The sequence below is a fragment of the Spodoptera frugiperda genome, chromosome 6 (assembly GCF_023101765.2).
Source record: "Spodoptera frugiperda isolate SF20-4 chromosome 6, AGI-APGP_CSIRO_Sfru_2.0, whole genome shotgun sequence".
NCBI lineage: Eukaryota > Metazoa > Arthropoda > Insecta > Lepidoptera > Noctuidae > Spodoptera > Spodoptera frugiperda.
The window spans coordinates 11,408,084-11,422,180 of NC_064217.1; the positions used below are offsets into that span (position 1 = coordinate 11,408,084).

General features: G+C 33.7%; 1 protein-coding gene across 2 annotated transcripts; it reads left to right on the forward strand.

Annotated features, from left to right (window-relative positions):
- Positions 1 to 2,875: 2,875 nt before the first annotated feature.
- On the forward strand, positions 2,876 to 13,854 carry LOC118267813 (uncharacterized). Of its 2 annotated transcripts, XM_035582034.2 has the most exons (6): positions 2,876 to 3,027; positions 4,326 to 4,357; positions 6,113 to 6,199; positions 7,505 to 7,699; positions 8,368 to 8,497; positions 8,724 to 13,854. In XM_035582034.2, exons 3-6 carry the CDS (start codon positions 6,119 to 6,121, stop codon positions 8,792 to 8,794), a joined length of 477 nt encoding a protein of 158 aa, XP_035437927.1. In that variant the 5' UTR covers positions 2,876 to 3,027; positions 4,326 to 4,357; positions 6,113 to 6,118; the 3' UTR covers positions 8,795 to 13,854. The 2 variants fall into 2 exon arrangements, with proteins under 2 accessions (XP_035437927.1, XP_035437926.1); XM_035582033.2 differs by lacking the exon at positions 4,326 to 4,357 and having other exon boundaries at positions 2,889 to 3,027.
- Positions 13,855 to 14,097: the final 243 nt, after the last annotated feature.

Here is a 14,097-nt window from a genome sequence, read left to right on the forward strand (position 1 = left end):
ACTGCGTTTCTTTATAATATTAAAATGAAAAAACCCTAAAACAAGAAAGTAATCGTAAAATTAAGCAGTCGGGACCCATTCTAGAAAGCAAGCCGTATCACAAAGTCTTCATATTTAGAATGGGTCCCGACTGCTTAAATCTTACGATTACTTTCTTGTTTTAGGGTTTTTTCATTTTAATATTATAAAGAAACGCAGTCGGGTTTTTTAGTTTTTTAAATTACTTTATTTATAACAATACATTAAATATACTACTATGTGCTTATGACTAAGTAATTACGTCGCGCATGCCGCTCATAATTAAGGGCCCGTCGTGGTTTGAAACTAGTCGAGTATCACTTAAGTATATAAACTGTATTAACTACCAAATTTTATCCAGTAATTTTTAAAATTAATAATTAATATTAAGAATTTTAAGACTACTGAACCATGTATTCTTTATTTGCTGAAACTTTACCTTATATTAGTTTTCAGCAAAGTATCTCCGGGTTGAGGGTCATCTTAAAATATAGTGTTTTGTTTATTAAACTGAGGAGGAAAACGGTGTTGGCTAATTTAGTTAATTAGATATTTACTTTGGGTCGAGGTTATACCTAAATTGGGTGATAGTGGTGTCAAAAATATCGCATTAGGTGATGCTTTGATGTTTTAGTCAGAGATAAAATTTAAAATTTACTTAAACTTAGTGGTTTTTATTTCAGTGTTTTTTTTAATGTTTCTTCACACTACTATATTTTAAATGCGGACTGCCTAGCAGGTTACCGGGGCTCTGGCTCGAAAAGTAGGAGTAGGATCGAGGTGGTTTTTAGTCTCGCCTAAAAGAAGTCATTGGATGATTTTACGTCCTTAAAAAACATTAGAATATTTCGCTTGATTTAACAAGCATAATAGTTTTATACATAGTACAGAAGTCACCCTCTGACTTGATTGAGTAATTTGTTGATCACACAAAGAATCTGGGACGCGGTGTGTAGCAGCCTGTCGCCCATCCACTGCGCTAACCGCGCAGTCAGTATATTTATCTCAATTGTTTTCATCGACTATAATAAAAGCAAGCCCACTATCACTTAAAACAATCGTTTTTACTTTGACGGGTCGTACAGACATAATACTGTACCTAGTAACTGCAGAGTATGAGCAGTTTTTTTTTAAAGGGGATGATCATTACTGTCTACTCCCACCTTGGGCGAGGTGAGGAGTATCAGACACTTACAGATTAAAAACCACCCTTTTCCTAATCCTGCTTTTCGAGCCCGTTAATTGCACCAATATTATTCTTTCAATCCAGAACAATGAAGTGGCGATGGGCAGGCCCCGTCGCTTGGACTACACTAATGACTGATGCCCGCTGGGCGAGGAAAGTAATCGAGTAGCGACCGCGGACCGGAAGATGTAACGTGGGTAGACCTCCCACTAGGTGGACCGACGACATCGTAAAAGTCGTGGGGACCCAGTGGATGCAGGTGGCGGCTTGTCGTTCTACGTGGAGGACTAAGGGGGAGGCTGACCTTCCGGCTGATGATGATGATGATGATGAATGAAGAACATACTAGGTACATACTCACTATAGCCCAACAAAGGAGACTATCAGCGGAAAAAATCGTATCATAATATAATGAAGAGTCGGTATAACCACAAGACTCTCATTACACTTGATGGGGTGACATTATGTGCTAAACGCGTGTACTGACTGGTCACAGAATAACACATCAAGCTGCACAAATCCAGTATAAACTGACCGTTGAATATGTGACAAGATCATACAAAGCGAGATGATGGTATACTGGTTTTGTATAGGTCGTTGTGGGACATATAAATGGCGTGTAGGTATATAGAGGCAGGATATCGGAGCATGGCGCCCGCCCGAGTGATATCGATCGCGGCTCGGACCTCACTGCGCAGCCTCCGCACAGCCTCCCTCTTAAGGCCAAGCCTATAATTTCACATTGGTAATATAACTAACTATGTTTCTTGGCTTTTGTCGCCATTTTTGAAATTGTAATGTGAGTGTGATTGATTAAAAATTCTTAGGTATTCATGGAGTTTCTTTTCCATAAGCATCTGACTAAATAAAGGACTGAGATGTATTTTGTTTAGATTTCCAAAAATGTCTTTTGTTTTTAATTGAAATGAGAGTTTACTTACACGTTAAGTTAGCTTTTCCAAAATGTCTTTTGTGTTCATTTAAAATGAGAGTTTACTTACACGTTAAGAATTTCTTTTTATCACGGATAAACACAAATATTAATTTTTTTGTGTTTCTATAGACAAGATTAATGTGTAATGTGTATCCAAATACTTTAGGTACAATTCAATTACATTAAGATAGGGTGTTCAATTGGTTTCAAATACTCGAATATTTATCAAAGTCTAGATTAAAATACCATAGCTACGTTATCTAAGCTTCTTTGTAATAAAAAACATGTAAATTATAGCAGTGAAAGATCAGAGGGGATCTCCTTGTAAATACCTCGTAATAATGTACTGAAATTCAGCTGAAAATAGTTAGATTTATTGGTGAAGCACCACTGACTGGTATACACCAGATTTGTTTTTCATTACGTCAAGATGCTAATACGAAAAACGGATTGGTGTTTTCTTAGTAGCGACGGATTTAAGTACAGAAGTAAGATTGGCTAAAGCGTTAATGGTGTGTTTCAAAGTCAAAGTCAAAAATGACACTAAAAATTTGCTTTTGAAAGTCAATCAATAAAAAATAAAAAACACGATTGGCATCTAGCGTCATTAATTAACAGATAAGTACTGACGTTTTCAAAAGTGTTGTGTATAATACTGGAATTGTGGAATACACCTAAATACTTGGAAATAAAAATGTCTGTCCGTTCGTTGTGCCTTAGTGAATATATTTTACGTGTATTCCCCTTAAGCACGGTACTGACTTCAATCAGCGTTCCCCTCGCAAAGTGAAGTTGTCGCTCTAAACTAAAGTGAATGTATTAAAATGTTACTCTGTGCATACTCTCTGTGGGTGGTGTCGATGTGATAGCTCTTATTAAACAGATAATGGTATGTACTATTGCAATTTTATTACTATTACTATTCATTACTATTCTCTTGTTAGGTTTTTTAAATTCATTGAGTGACATTTTGGGATTATCTTATTTTTTGTAATTTTGAATTTTGTTATAGGGTTGCTAATTTGGTGTTGAGGGTTTTAGGTGTTGTACTTTTATGGGGTAAAAATAAAATAGATTTAAGATATAAAGGCAGCTACTTTGTATGGTTGAAAATGTTAGTTTAAAAATAATCCGTGTGCACATTATTTCAATAAATTAGCTAGAATGGGACATTATAAAATATATAGCAATATAATAGCTTTTTGTAGCGCCATTTCTGTATAATTTTAGATTTGATTTTGACAGTATAATGAGTCGCAAATAATTTAGAAGTGGATTTTTGTTAGGATCAATAATAACGTAGTTCATTGAATGATATATTTTGCAAAATTCCACCTTAAATCTATGGGAAATAGTGTTAAACGATAGCCTTTACCTAGTCATAACCTGGTGACCTGTAGAAAATCCAATACCTAGGCGTGGTATTTATATAGGTCAATTAAAACCTAACTGAGATGAAACACCCTATTAGGTACAATCAGATTAAAATTCTTTAAGTGCCTGTTTCACCACCTTCATATAAGTGCCCGATAAACTTATGTGACAGATAGTGCATACAAATTACGTTCTTAATTCAAAATTATCTGATACATAGCGGCTATCCAGAAATTGTGAAACAACTCCTAAAAATCATGAACAAAAGACGATCCAATTTTGACAAAAGAATAATTTTGAAATAATGTCTGAAATCTCAAAATGTCTACTTATGCTGGGGCCACACTAATGGAATATGCCATTGATTTTGAAAACAATTGAACGATTATGAACTTTAAATGTTCGCATAAACATCAATTATTGCCATAATCAAATGGCACATTCCATTAGTGTGGCCCCAGCATTAAAGACATACTGGGTGTAGTGTAGAAACGTAAGCTATGTATATTTAATGACTTTTACTACTAGACCCCCTAGTCTTTTGGTCAGGGGGCCCGTAACCTACAAAGCTGCGTAAAGGGTAACTAAGCTACAAAATGACAAATGGTCACAATATTCTTCATCGACAAACTCCACAAAGCACTATGCACCTTATCCAACAGATATTAAGACTGCTTTCACATTTCCTTCGTACATTCTTAATGGCTTGTAAACTAATTGTTTAATCGTTTGTAAATTAAACACGTTCTCATTTACATTTATACATATTTACTTACTTATGTGTATACAACGAACATTTTTATTACTTTCCAGCTTAACTGACTGGGAAAAAGAAAACAAATAAGGTATCTATACTACATATAATATTATATTTTATTATAACTTTCGTGAGACATACTAATTAATTATTTATTATGTTATTGGTTTACTCACATAATTGTTTGACGAGGAACTCGACTAGTTTCAAGCCATGCTAGAGGCTCATATTCATGAGCAGCATTCCGCGACACACGACGCGGTGATTTGCGTGAGTAAGCCGATAACATAATGATTAATACATATCTATTTACAATATAAGTACCTACATATTTTTGATTTTATTTCACTTATATACTATGCCATGATACACTGCTATGTATCGTATGTAGGTATATGTCATACACAGAACACAAGCGCTTGTTTTGCCGCCCTCATTTAAAAACCCATTAAAGAGTGGGAGATAAATCAAACAAATTACGTGTCTACTTCAGTTTGGAGATCACTCATATGACTTAAATGAAACTTTAAGTAGTACTCGTCTATAGAAGCATAATACAACTAAATATTTCTGCGTGAACAGCTACATGTACCATATGATTATGATTACAGATGAGGCATAATAATGTTCTAGGTTGTCTAGGAATGGTACGGACATGTGTCGCGGCTTTTATAATGCCATATTTGTAAAGAGTGTTAAAATTTGCTCAAAAAGAAAAATACACTTTTTGGCTTAACTACTGGACCTATTTCGCTCATTTATAGTATATTGTCAGCCAAAGATGATAACAAAAATGTGGTTTAAATTAAGTCATATGTGTTTTCTCCATAAGTATCGTATATTTTTAATCTAGTATAGGGGTTTCTTACCCATCCTTAAGTATAACTTGTATATAGTAGGTACAAATAATTTCAAACATTACAAAACTGAATCACGCTATGTTTTAAATTGTTCTAGCTTTGTAAAACTATTGCTGAACACAAACATTAGTAGTAATGAAATGTTCCATTCATAAATTCATTCTGAACAATGGCTCTGATCTATTTAAAAACATTATACGAAAATAGTATTGTAGTACCAACCGGCGGCCATGATTTCATCGTATTCATTGTTTGGTTAGTAACCTAATACAATGCTTTGAAAAATGCTTAGAACGTTATTACGATAGTAATGAATCACTAAGGGTATTTTCCACCAGAGATGTGCTATGTAGCTATGATACTAAGATGCAATAGCTAAGCTTTGGAACTATGTGACCGTTTCCACTGATACTAAGCTTTGTAGCTGTACGAGTAAGATGTGTTATGAAAATGCGCCGCCACACAGTAGCTGTGCAAGGAAGATGCGCAGCTCGAGTATGGGATGTATTGATAGTAGGGAAGCCATCTATAGCACATATCTATAACACACATCCATAGCACGCATATTTCCATATTACATAAAAATTTAGTTGAGTCCGTTTCCACCAGTGCTAAGCTATGTGTACCAATGTATATGAAAGGTGGAAGCCAAACGCGTCCACAGCAACGTAGCATAGCACATCTCTGTCAAAAAAGCACCCTTATGAGTATACTAACTCTTCCGACTACATACATATATTACTCTCCACCCCTCTAACAATCTCCATACAAATATACTGTAGATACTAACACTCCGTTGGACGTGAATAAAAAACAAACAAACAAACGACGATCGATGATCATGGCTGAAATTGAAATTAAAGGGTAGAAAGGAGAAAATTATTATAATGACACATATTTTATTTTCTACTTCACCATTGTATGATATGTGTCTAAAGCCTTGTGTAAGGGTATGTATTGCAGCAAATTTATTCACATTTCAGGCCAGGATGGAGCTCCCAGTTCTAGACAAGTTTTGCTTCGTGTTCGATCTGAAGACAGGATGCATGGTGATGGGCTTAGCCAATACTGTAAGTAAGCCGTAAGAGCTAATATTTATTTATTTATTTTTAGGAAAACTAAAAATTTATACAAGCAAACATAGCAACAAGAAGCCAATTGCAGGTTCTCACTTAAAGAAAGAAAGAAGAGTATAGAAAAAGTAACAGATAACTTAAATAAATAGACTATAATATTAGTAAGCACTTACTTACATTAAAATAACTGTAACAATTTGTAATACATATTACAAGAACCAGGCTACAGCACTTTTGCGTCACCTTTTAAACTGCGATTTACAAACTGACTATCGACTTACACAGAGTAGATATGCCAATAGTCCAGGAGTAGATTGTAACAGGTCGTTGATGATATTAAAGAGGCATGAGAACTGGAGGTAGGCTTCTTTCTAAAAGAGTATCTCATTAACTGTGAGGGACAAAGATATGGGCACAATCAAGTCATTGTTTTCGGCGCTCTGATTGGTTGGTTTATTCAAGCCGGCCAATCAAAACAATACAACCCAACTGTTAACTACTTCAAAAGTGACAGATGACAGAAGTCGAACATAGACGGAGGATCCCCCTTTTCTTAGGGAGCTTTACTCATTGTTCCCTAAAGTTTTAAAAGGAAGCTTAAATATTTAGGTAGTATGTAAGTAGGTACATTATCTGAGGTTTGTATGTCTATTTTCCTAATTTTATTAATCTGTTTAATGCCTCCTATCAAAGGTAATACAATAAATATCTAGTACTTAAATCAATCATAATATAAATTGATTATCAAACTGATTACGGTATTTGCTGTGTACGTGAACATTCGACACGACGCTTTGTGTTCCAAATGTTTTGATAAGCTTAGAACGAATTACGTATTCATACTATCTCATATCTAGAAATTACTTGATCGAGCAGGCGTTTAAGGGTCGATTACTGGTTTTCGAAAATGCTTAGGACTCGTAAGCATGGAATTTACTCTTTAGATGAGGGACTCAAGATTATGTCCAATATAATTATGGCAATAGGCTTAAAACTAATAATTGGGCCTCTGGTAACCACACTCATACAACGCAACACAACGCTAGCGTTGTTTCACGTCGATTTTCTGTGAGGCCGTGGTATCACTCCTGTCGAGGCGGCCCATTCGTGCCGAAGCATGGCGCTCCCACACTTAAACACTATTTTTTTATTTTTTTTTATTTATTTATTTAATTCTTTATGCACATGAATGTGTACATGAGGTGGGCTTAATGCCGTAGGCAACACCTCCGAATTTACAACGATTTTTGGGTCAACATCAGTTAAGCAAGGATTGACTGAACCCCTCCTGTCTTCCAGATCATAACCTTCGTGCTGACGCTGCTGCTGATCACGTTCGCGGTGAACATCAAGGACATATCGGAGGCGCAGATGAAGAGGGACGATGTGGAGTACGCCATGTCCTCCGTGGTGTACACCATCGTGGTCCTCCTCATTGTCCTGCTCGTCGTCAAGTTCCTTCTGGACCTGGTCTTCGTATACGCAGTTTATAAAGTAAGATGGTTTTTTAAGGGTTTAGACGTTTCAATTACTGGCTTGCGTAGAACGTCTTGATGAATGAAAAGTAAGGGTTACCTATCCGGAGCTGCGGACAACGTAACAGGTTACCGGGGCTCCGGCTCACAGCAGGAGTAGGAACGGGGTGGTTTTTAGTCAGTAAGAGTCTGACACTCCCGCCTCATCCAAGGCGGGAGAAGTCATTGGATGATTTTGCCTCCTCAAAAAAAGGGTCCTTACCTGAAATTATTTTGTGGACTGATTCATAATGTGACTGCAACATGAGTTGTAAGAAAGTCACTATCAATGTGTCGACGTATATAAGTCGCAGACTAAAGGTAAGCGTCCACAGGCCCGCATCGTACGCATTGCACGCAATAGATATTATTTTGTCTTGTATCGTACGGACGCCAGACGCAGTCAATCCGTTTGATGCGATCCGTCCGAATCGTGCGATGCGTGCGTTGCGTACGATGCGGACCTGTGGACGCTTACGATAAAGGGATTCAGTGATAAACCTAGACTTCTCCTACGTGGCAAGTGTGGAGGTTATATATAGCAAAACCCTCTGAAGTAGAAGTCCATAGTCAGCAGTGGACCTTCAGGGCCTCATTGATGATGATGATTATAAGATTTAAACAACGTTTATCTTCTAATTTTTCCAGGAAAAATGCAGCCTCCTGAAGAAGTACTGCATCTTCTGGATAATATTCCTGGTCCTGTACATCATTGGCTTCCTGAAGACCCTGTTCCACATGGACGCTGGCCACGTCATCTCGCAGATAATCTTTATAGGTAAGTTGAAGAACATTATCATTTACACATTTTTAGAACGTAATTAGATAGTTCCCTCTTGATATAGTAAGTAACTCAAGTCTGAAATTCAGGACCTTGTGAAGTGAATTTTTGACGTTCCAATAGTGCCTAATTAAGGGTTAATTGAAATAAATGCTTTAACTTTGAAAATATTAAATGTTAACAAAACTATCGTTGCTGTATACACATTTCTCTAATTTTTCAGCTGAAAACTTCTACTTCATCGTGGTGACCAGGAGCTATTTGATATCAATAAACGAAGACGGTGTCCTGTAAATAGTTCCTTTTATTATTAACAAGTTTCAAAAACCAACATCTATGTACTACCAAAGTTAAAAAATCCGGGAGTAAAAATTCCAAAAGCACAATTTGGAAAATACATAATTTTTATTTATTTATCGTGAAATTCATGTAACCTTACTTCAGTGATTTTGTAAGGTTCGAATAGATCTTTAAAAAGTATAATATATGTAACCGAGTTTAGCAAATTGTACCGATAGATGGCGATCTTAACGCATAGGAAATCAATGTGTAAACTTGTATCGAATAGATTGTTGATAATATATATATTATACATACCACTAGATAGAATTATACATATCAAGGATTATCTTTCTCTCTCCGTACTTTTGTTAATGAAAATTATAATTCAAAAGTTAAAATTAAACAATTACTTCGAGGATTGAAGAAATAAAGAACGAATGTGAGGATAGTAAAATAACATCTGAATATTTATATGAACGAAAAGAAACAAAGTTAACGGACCAAAGTATACAGAGATTCTGTATAAAATCATTATCATCTTCAACAATTCCTTATATTTTATGTATAAACATTTACTTTGTAAGTCAATACTGCAATAAATTTAGGAACTGCCATCAAACAGGCTGGATCGCAATGACTTTGTGTTATATTCGTGTAATGAAAAATTGTTACGCTGTATATTGTTAAGTTAAATGTTGCTAATTGATGTTATTTGTATAGTTTGTTAAACGTGCGTTATAAAACTTCTAATTAATTAATTATTATTATTATATTTATCTTTTTTATATAAAAATCAGTTGCTGTTCATTAGTCTTGTTAAAACTCGAGAACGGTTGGATCGACTTGGCAAATTTTGGTCTTAAGTTGTTTGTGGAAGTCCAGGAAATGTTAGGGCGTACGAAGTTTGCCGGGTCATATAGTTTATTTATAAAAACACTGTTAAAAGTACACAGACCTCCTGGTCCAAAAACGAATTGATTAATTTTATATACATAGTTCCAAATACTTAAAAGAAAATATTCCTAAATAATTCGTCCCAATCGAATCAGATGTTTTTAACTATTTATTTAATTTTGTAAGTAAAAGAAAACAGTTGTATGGATTTAATTTTGTATTAAGAGTTTATAAATGATAAAGTACATTATATATTTCGTGTTGTATAATTATATATTTATAGTTTATTCTGGTTGTGATGAACTTCCGCTGAATCGTTTTTATTGTGTATACTGGAATTGTATAAATGTATAGTAAAATGTTGTTTTATATCATTTTGATATGAAGATTTGTCTTCCATTTTGTAGATTTAAGTGATCTTCATTTGTTGTGAAGTTTGGGATTGTATTATGTGTTAAGGCTTCATTCGGTTGTTGGCGAGAACTTTAAAATGTTAAAATAACGATTTGAAAAGTATTTTAATGAATTTTTTTAATATGTAAAATGAGCGAAAAGGTATTTGTACGTAGGTGTGTTTACATTCTCTTGATATACCGTATCTATTTTATGAAGATTGTATTTTATTATAAAGACTTCGGTTTTGTGTTAAAAATTGAGCTTACGTGATTATACGAGTTAATTGAACAGCAGAATAAAGTCCAACATGTCCAGTCTCGCCAACAACCGACTTACGATGTTCGTATATAGCCTTCCTTCAAATATAGACATTATTGGGCTTGATTAGATCTCAATTTTGTATAACACATTAAAACTACTTAATATATTGTATAACATATTTTATAACACCTTTTTTATATATTTATCATTTAAACATGTGAAATTCTTATTATTCATTTACATTTAAGTATAATTTTTGGAACCATATATTCAACTTAAATACTTTTTTATTGACATTTTAAATAACAACTGAGATTCATATAGGCATTATACGTCATATTCTATTTATATTTATATCTACTCAAAATATATTTGGTATTATTTACGTAATTTGGACATGATATACTACGGGAATAGGGTTTCGATGAAAAAGGAGCTTATCAATTTTATATTGCACGTGAATACATATCTATCTGTATCGTTGCATATTAAGATTGTATTTGTTTTGAGAAAAGGGCGTTAAACTACGGATTAAAGTCTCGAGAGATTTGAAAAATAATTATATATTGGGGCAATATCACGGGGTCACCGCGTAATTGATTTTACAAAGACACTGATCTGACTTTAAAATTATATAGTTTTATCTCATATATGTGTTATAGTAACTATTAATAATAAGCTATATATTATCGTTTAGTGGGATGATTGGTGAAAATTAATTAACAGAATATGACTGACAATAACTATCTTCCAAATAACCTGATCTAAATCAAATCTATTTACTAAATCCTCGTTGGCTAGGGACCTCATGTGAGAGGTGACTTCACATACAGGGACTCACATGAGGATGTGTGTCCGTGTATGTAAGTAACAGCTCTGAAAGTGTGGGAGAGCCATGCTTCGGCACGAATGGGCCACGGCCTCACAGAAAACCGACGTGAAACAACGCTTGCGTTGTGTTTCGTTGTGTGGGTGACCAATTCCTTCCCCTTCCCAATCCCCGATTTCCCAACAACCCTTAAATTCCTAAACCTAAAAGGCCGGCAACACACTTGTAACGCCTCTGGTGTTTTAAGTGTCCAGGGGCGACGGCTATTGCTTACCATCAGGAGATTAAGGCTGCTCGTCTGTTCCATAAAAAATAAAAAGAAAAAAATAAGTCTTCTGTAGACGTTACTTCATCAACTTAATTTAACCGAAACATCCTTAATTTTATACACGTGTAGATCGATGACAGGTGACCCTTTGAACCTCTCTCGAGACTAAACAAATACTTTAAAAATATATATCATTATCTATTGTTTTCATTTCAATATACAATTTATATATTAGTGTATATTATATGTATTAAACAACGATTCTTAATCTATCTGTGTGGGTCCCCTTTTGTGTAATAATAGGTTAGTGGGCGATCCAGTATATGGTATAATTATTAGCTGTGATTGTTCTAGTGTCCATGAACGCAGTAACAAATGATGGGAACATGTTCATTGGTTGTTGTTGACATACTCTGCAGTACTGTAATGTACAATACATAATGCAGATATATGTGCAGGGTGGAATTAATGCAGCTTTCGTATGACTCAGGTATGTAACAGATAAGTAATTGGTATTTATGAGTCTGTCCTTTTCCAAAGTTATTTTGATATGGTACAACATCAAAGGTACACGTATTATTGTATAATAAACGCTTACTTACACTTGCCACAGTCTGAGTCAACACGACAATAGTGTACGAAAATATTACACCCTGTACATACCAAAAAGACCATAATATAGAATGAATACTTACATATATATATATATATATAATACCATATCATTGATTGTATTTTAAATACAATACAATCCAGGAACAATGAATATCAAAGTTTTAAATTAAAATTATATAATTTGACTGACCAGTTAAAGTACTGAGTTTAAAATGTGACTATAATAATCTGATTTCATGGAATACCCAAATATTGCTTAGATCTGTATAAATTAGATAAATTGATGTGTATTAAATGTGTGTAGGTACCAAATAAACTAAATAACGACAATAATACGTCCTTCGCTTTAATTAGCTAATAGAATATTGTATTCCTGTCTGTACCTGTCCACTGTTGGGAAGCAAATAGATGTATATTTTTCTTATATATATATCCAATAATACAATATATAATATACAATGATAGGGGTTGGAATTCTAACCCGTTAAGGCTGAGTACTACATCTAATTTTATCGACAAAAAAAATATATGGGGGTTGAACCCCTAATTGAAAGTAGTGATAAATAGTGATTTTTTCGGTAAAAATAATTCACAAATGATTTCTTTTCTCACCAAACATTATCAAACATATGAAAAAAGTAATGAATTAGTTAGCCAAGGTTATTAGCTACTGTTTGTCGTTTTTTTTTGTTTCTACGACGCATGCAACCTTTAACATAACTTTTAGGGGGAGGGGATTCGACCCCTTCGCCCCCCGACTTTTGTCGATACAATTAGATGTACTACTCAGCCTTAACGGGTTAGAAGTCTCACCCCTATCACATTGTATATGTAATAACTTTTACATATTATAGTTACAGAAATATTATTACATACCTATTATTTTTCAGTATTTTCTATTTGGTATAAAATTTTCTTTTGGCCATTATTTTATAATCTTGTTTAATCGTGAAATTGTGTTATAAAAGAAGTAAAGTTATACACATAGATACAACTTATTTTAAACTATTTCCTACTATATATATATATTATATTATAATTTAAAATCTATTTGCTTCACCTAAAATCTAAAAATATGAGAATCCCCTGAGCATCGGTCATTACTATAATAAGTTGTCAGTATTGCAGAATTGAGGAGTATAATAATGTAAAAGGGTTTTCTTATATTTTATACTAAATCTTTATAATATTTACCTACATATTGTAACTTGTACTTCCCCTTTACAGTGTACTCTAATTATTTGTTAGAAAACGTTTTATAATAAATGTATATTATTATTGTATAGTGTGGGTTTACTCATATTGGACGTTATTAATTGTTATTTACCATGTCACCATTTACTGGGTAAAAACATAAATAATCTTTCTATAATTTATATACGGTATAAATTTGTATATGTATAAGTATATTGTCCCTTTCATACAATCAATAAAAGAGGCATTGAACTCCGTCGTAACTTTAAATATACAACCTTTTTGTTGAAGATTTACTGTTTATTTGTACCTGTGCTATTTTATACGATAAATATTTCAAGTATATATTGTGAAATTGTGTTGCTAGAATGTTCAAGAATGTTCTAGAAATTTCTGATTCCTGTTCTAAAGATTCTTTCTCTGTCTGATATGAAGAGGCCCACATATTTAATGTTTGCACAACTATTGATCAATTATAAACGCTTTAAATGTTGTAACAATTATTTACAATGTGGATTGAATTTAATTTTATAGAAAATTTTGATGTTTGTGATCGTTGTACAACGCTTTGTTAAATGCATTGAGTATTTAAAAATAAATGAAAAGTTATAGCTATGTTGTTGAGTTTGTATTTATTTATTTTCCTGACTCAGTACGAATGGCCAAACACCCAAACCAGTTGATGAAACGACTAATGAAACCACGGACGGCTCCAAAAGCATTCTAAACAGGATAACCCACTATAAACCTTATAAACAAGAAACTTTGGACTAATATACTAAACAAGACGTAACATAAACAGCTAATATAATTCCTCAATATTTTCCTGACGATAGATTATTACAAATATCTTCCACT

What these genes read in the sequence shown, in the direction of transcription:
- LOC118267813 (XM_035582033.2), top strand. An exon ending in TCGTATACGCAGTTTATAAA is followed by an intron (nt 7,700 to 8,367) that starts GTAAGATGGTTT and finishes TAATTTTTCCAG; the next exon opens with GAAAAATGCAGCCTCCTGAA. An exon ending in CTCGCAGATAATCTTTATAG is followed by an intron (nt 8,498 to 8,723) that starts GTAAGTTGAAGA and finishes CTAATTTTTCAG; the next exon opens with CTGAAAACTTCTACTTCATC.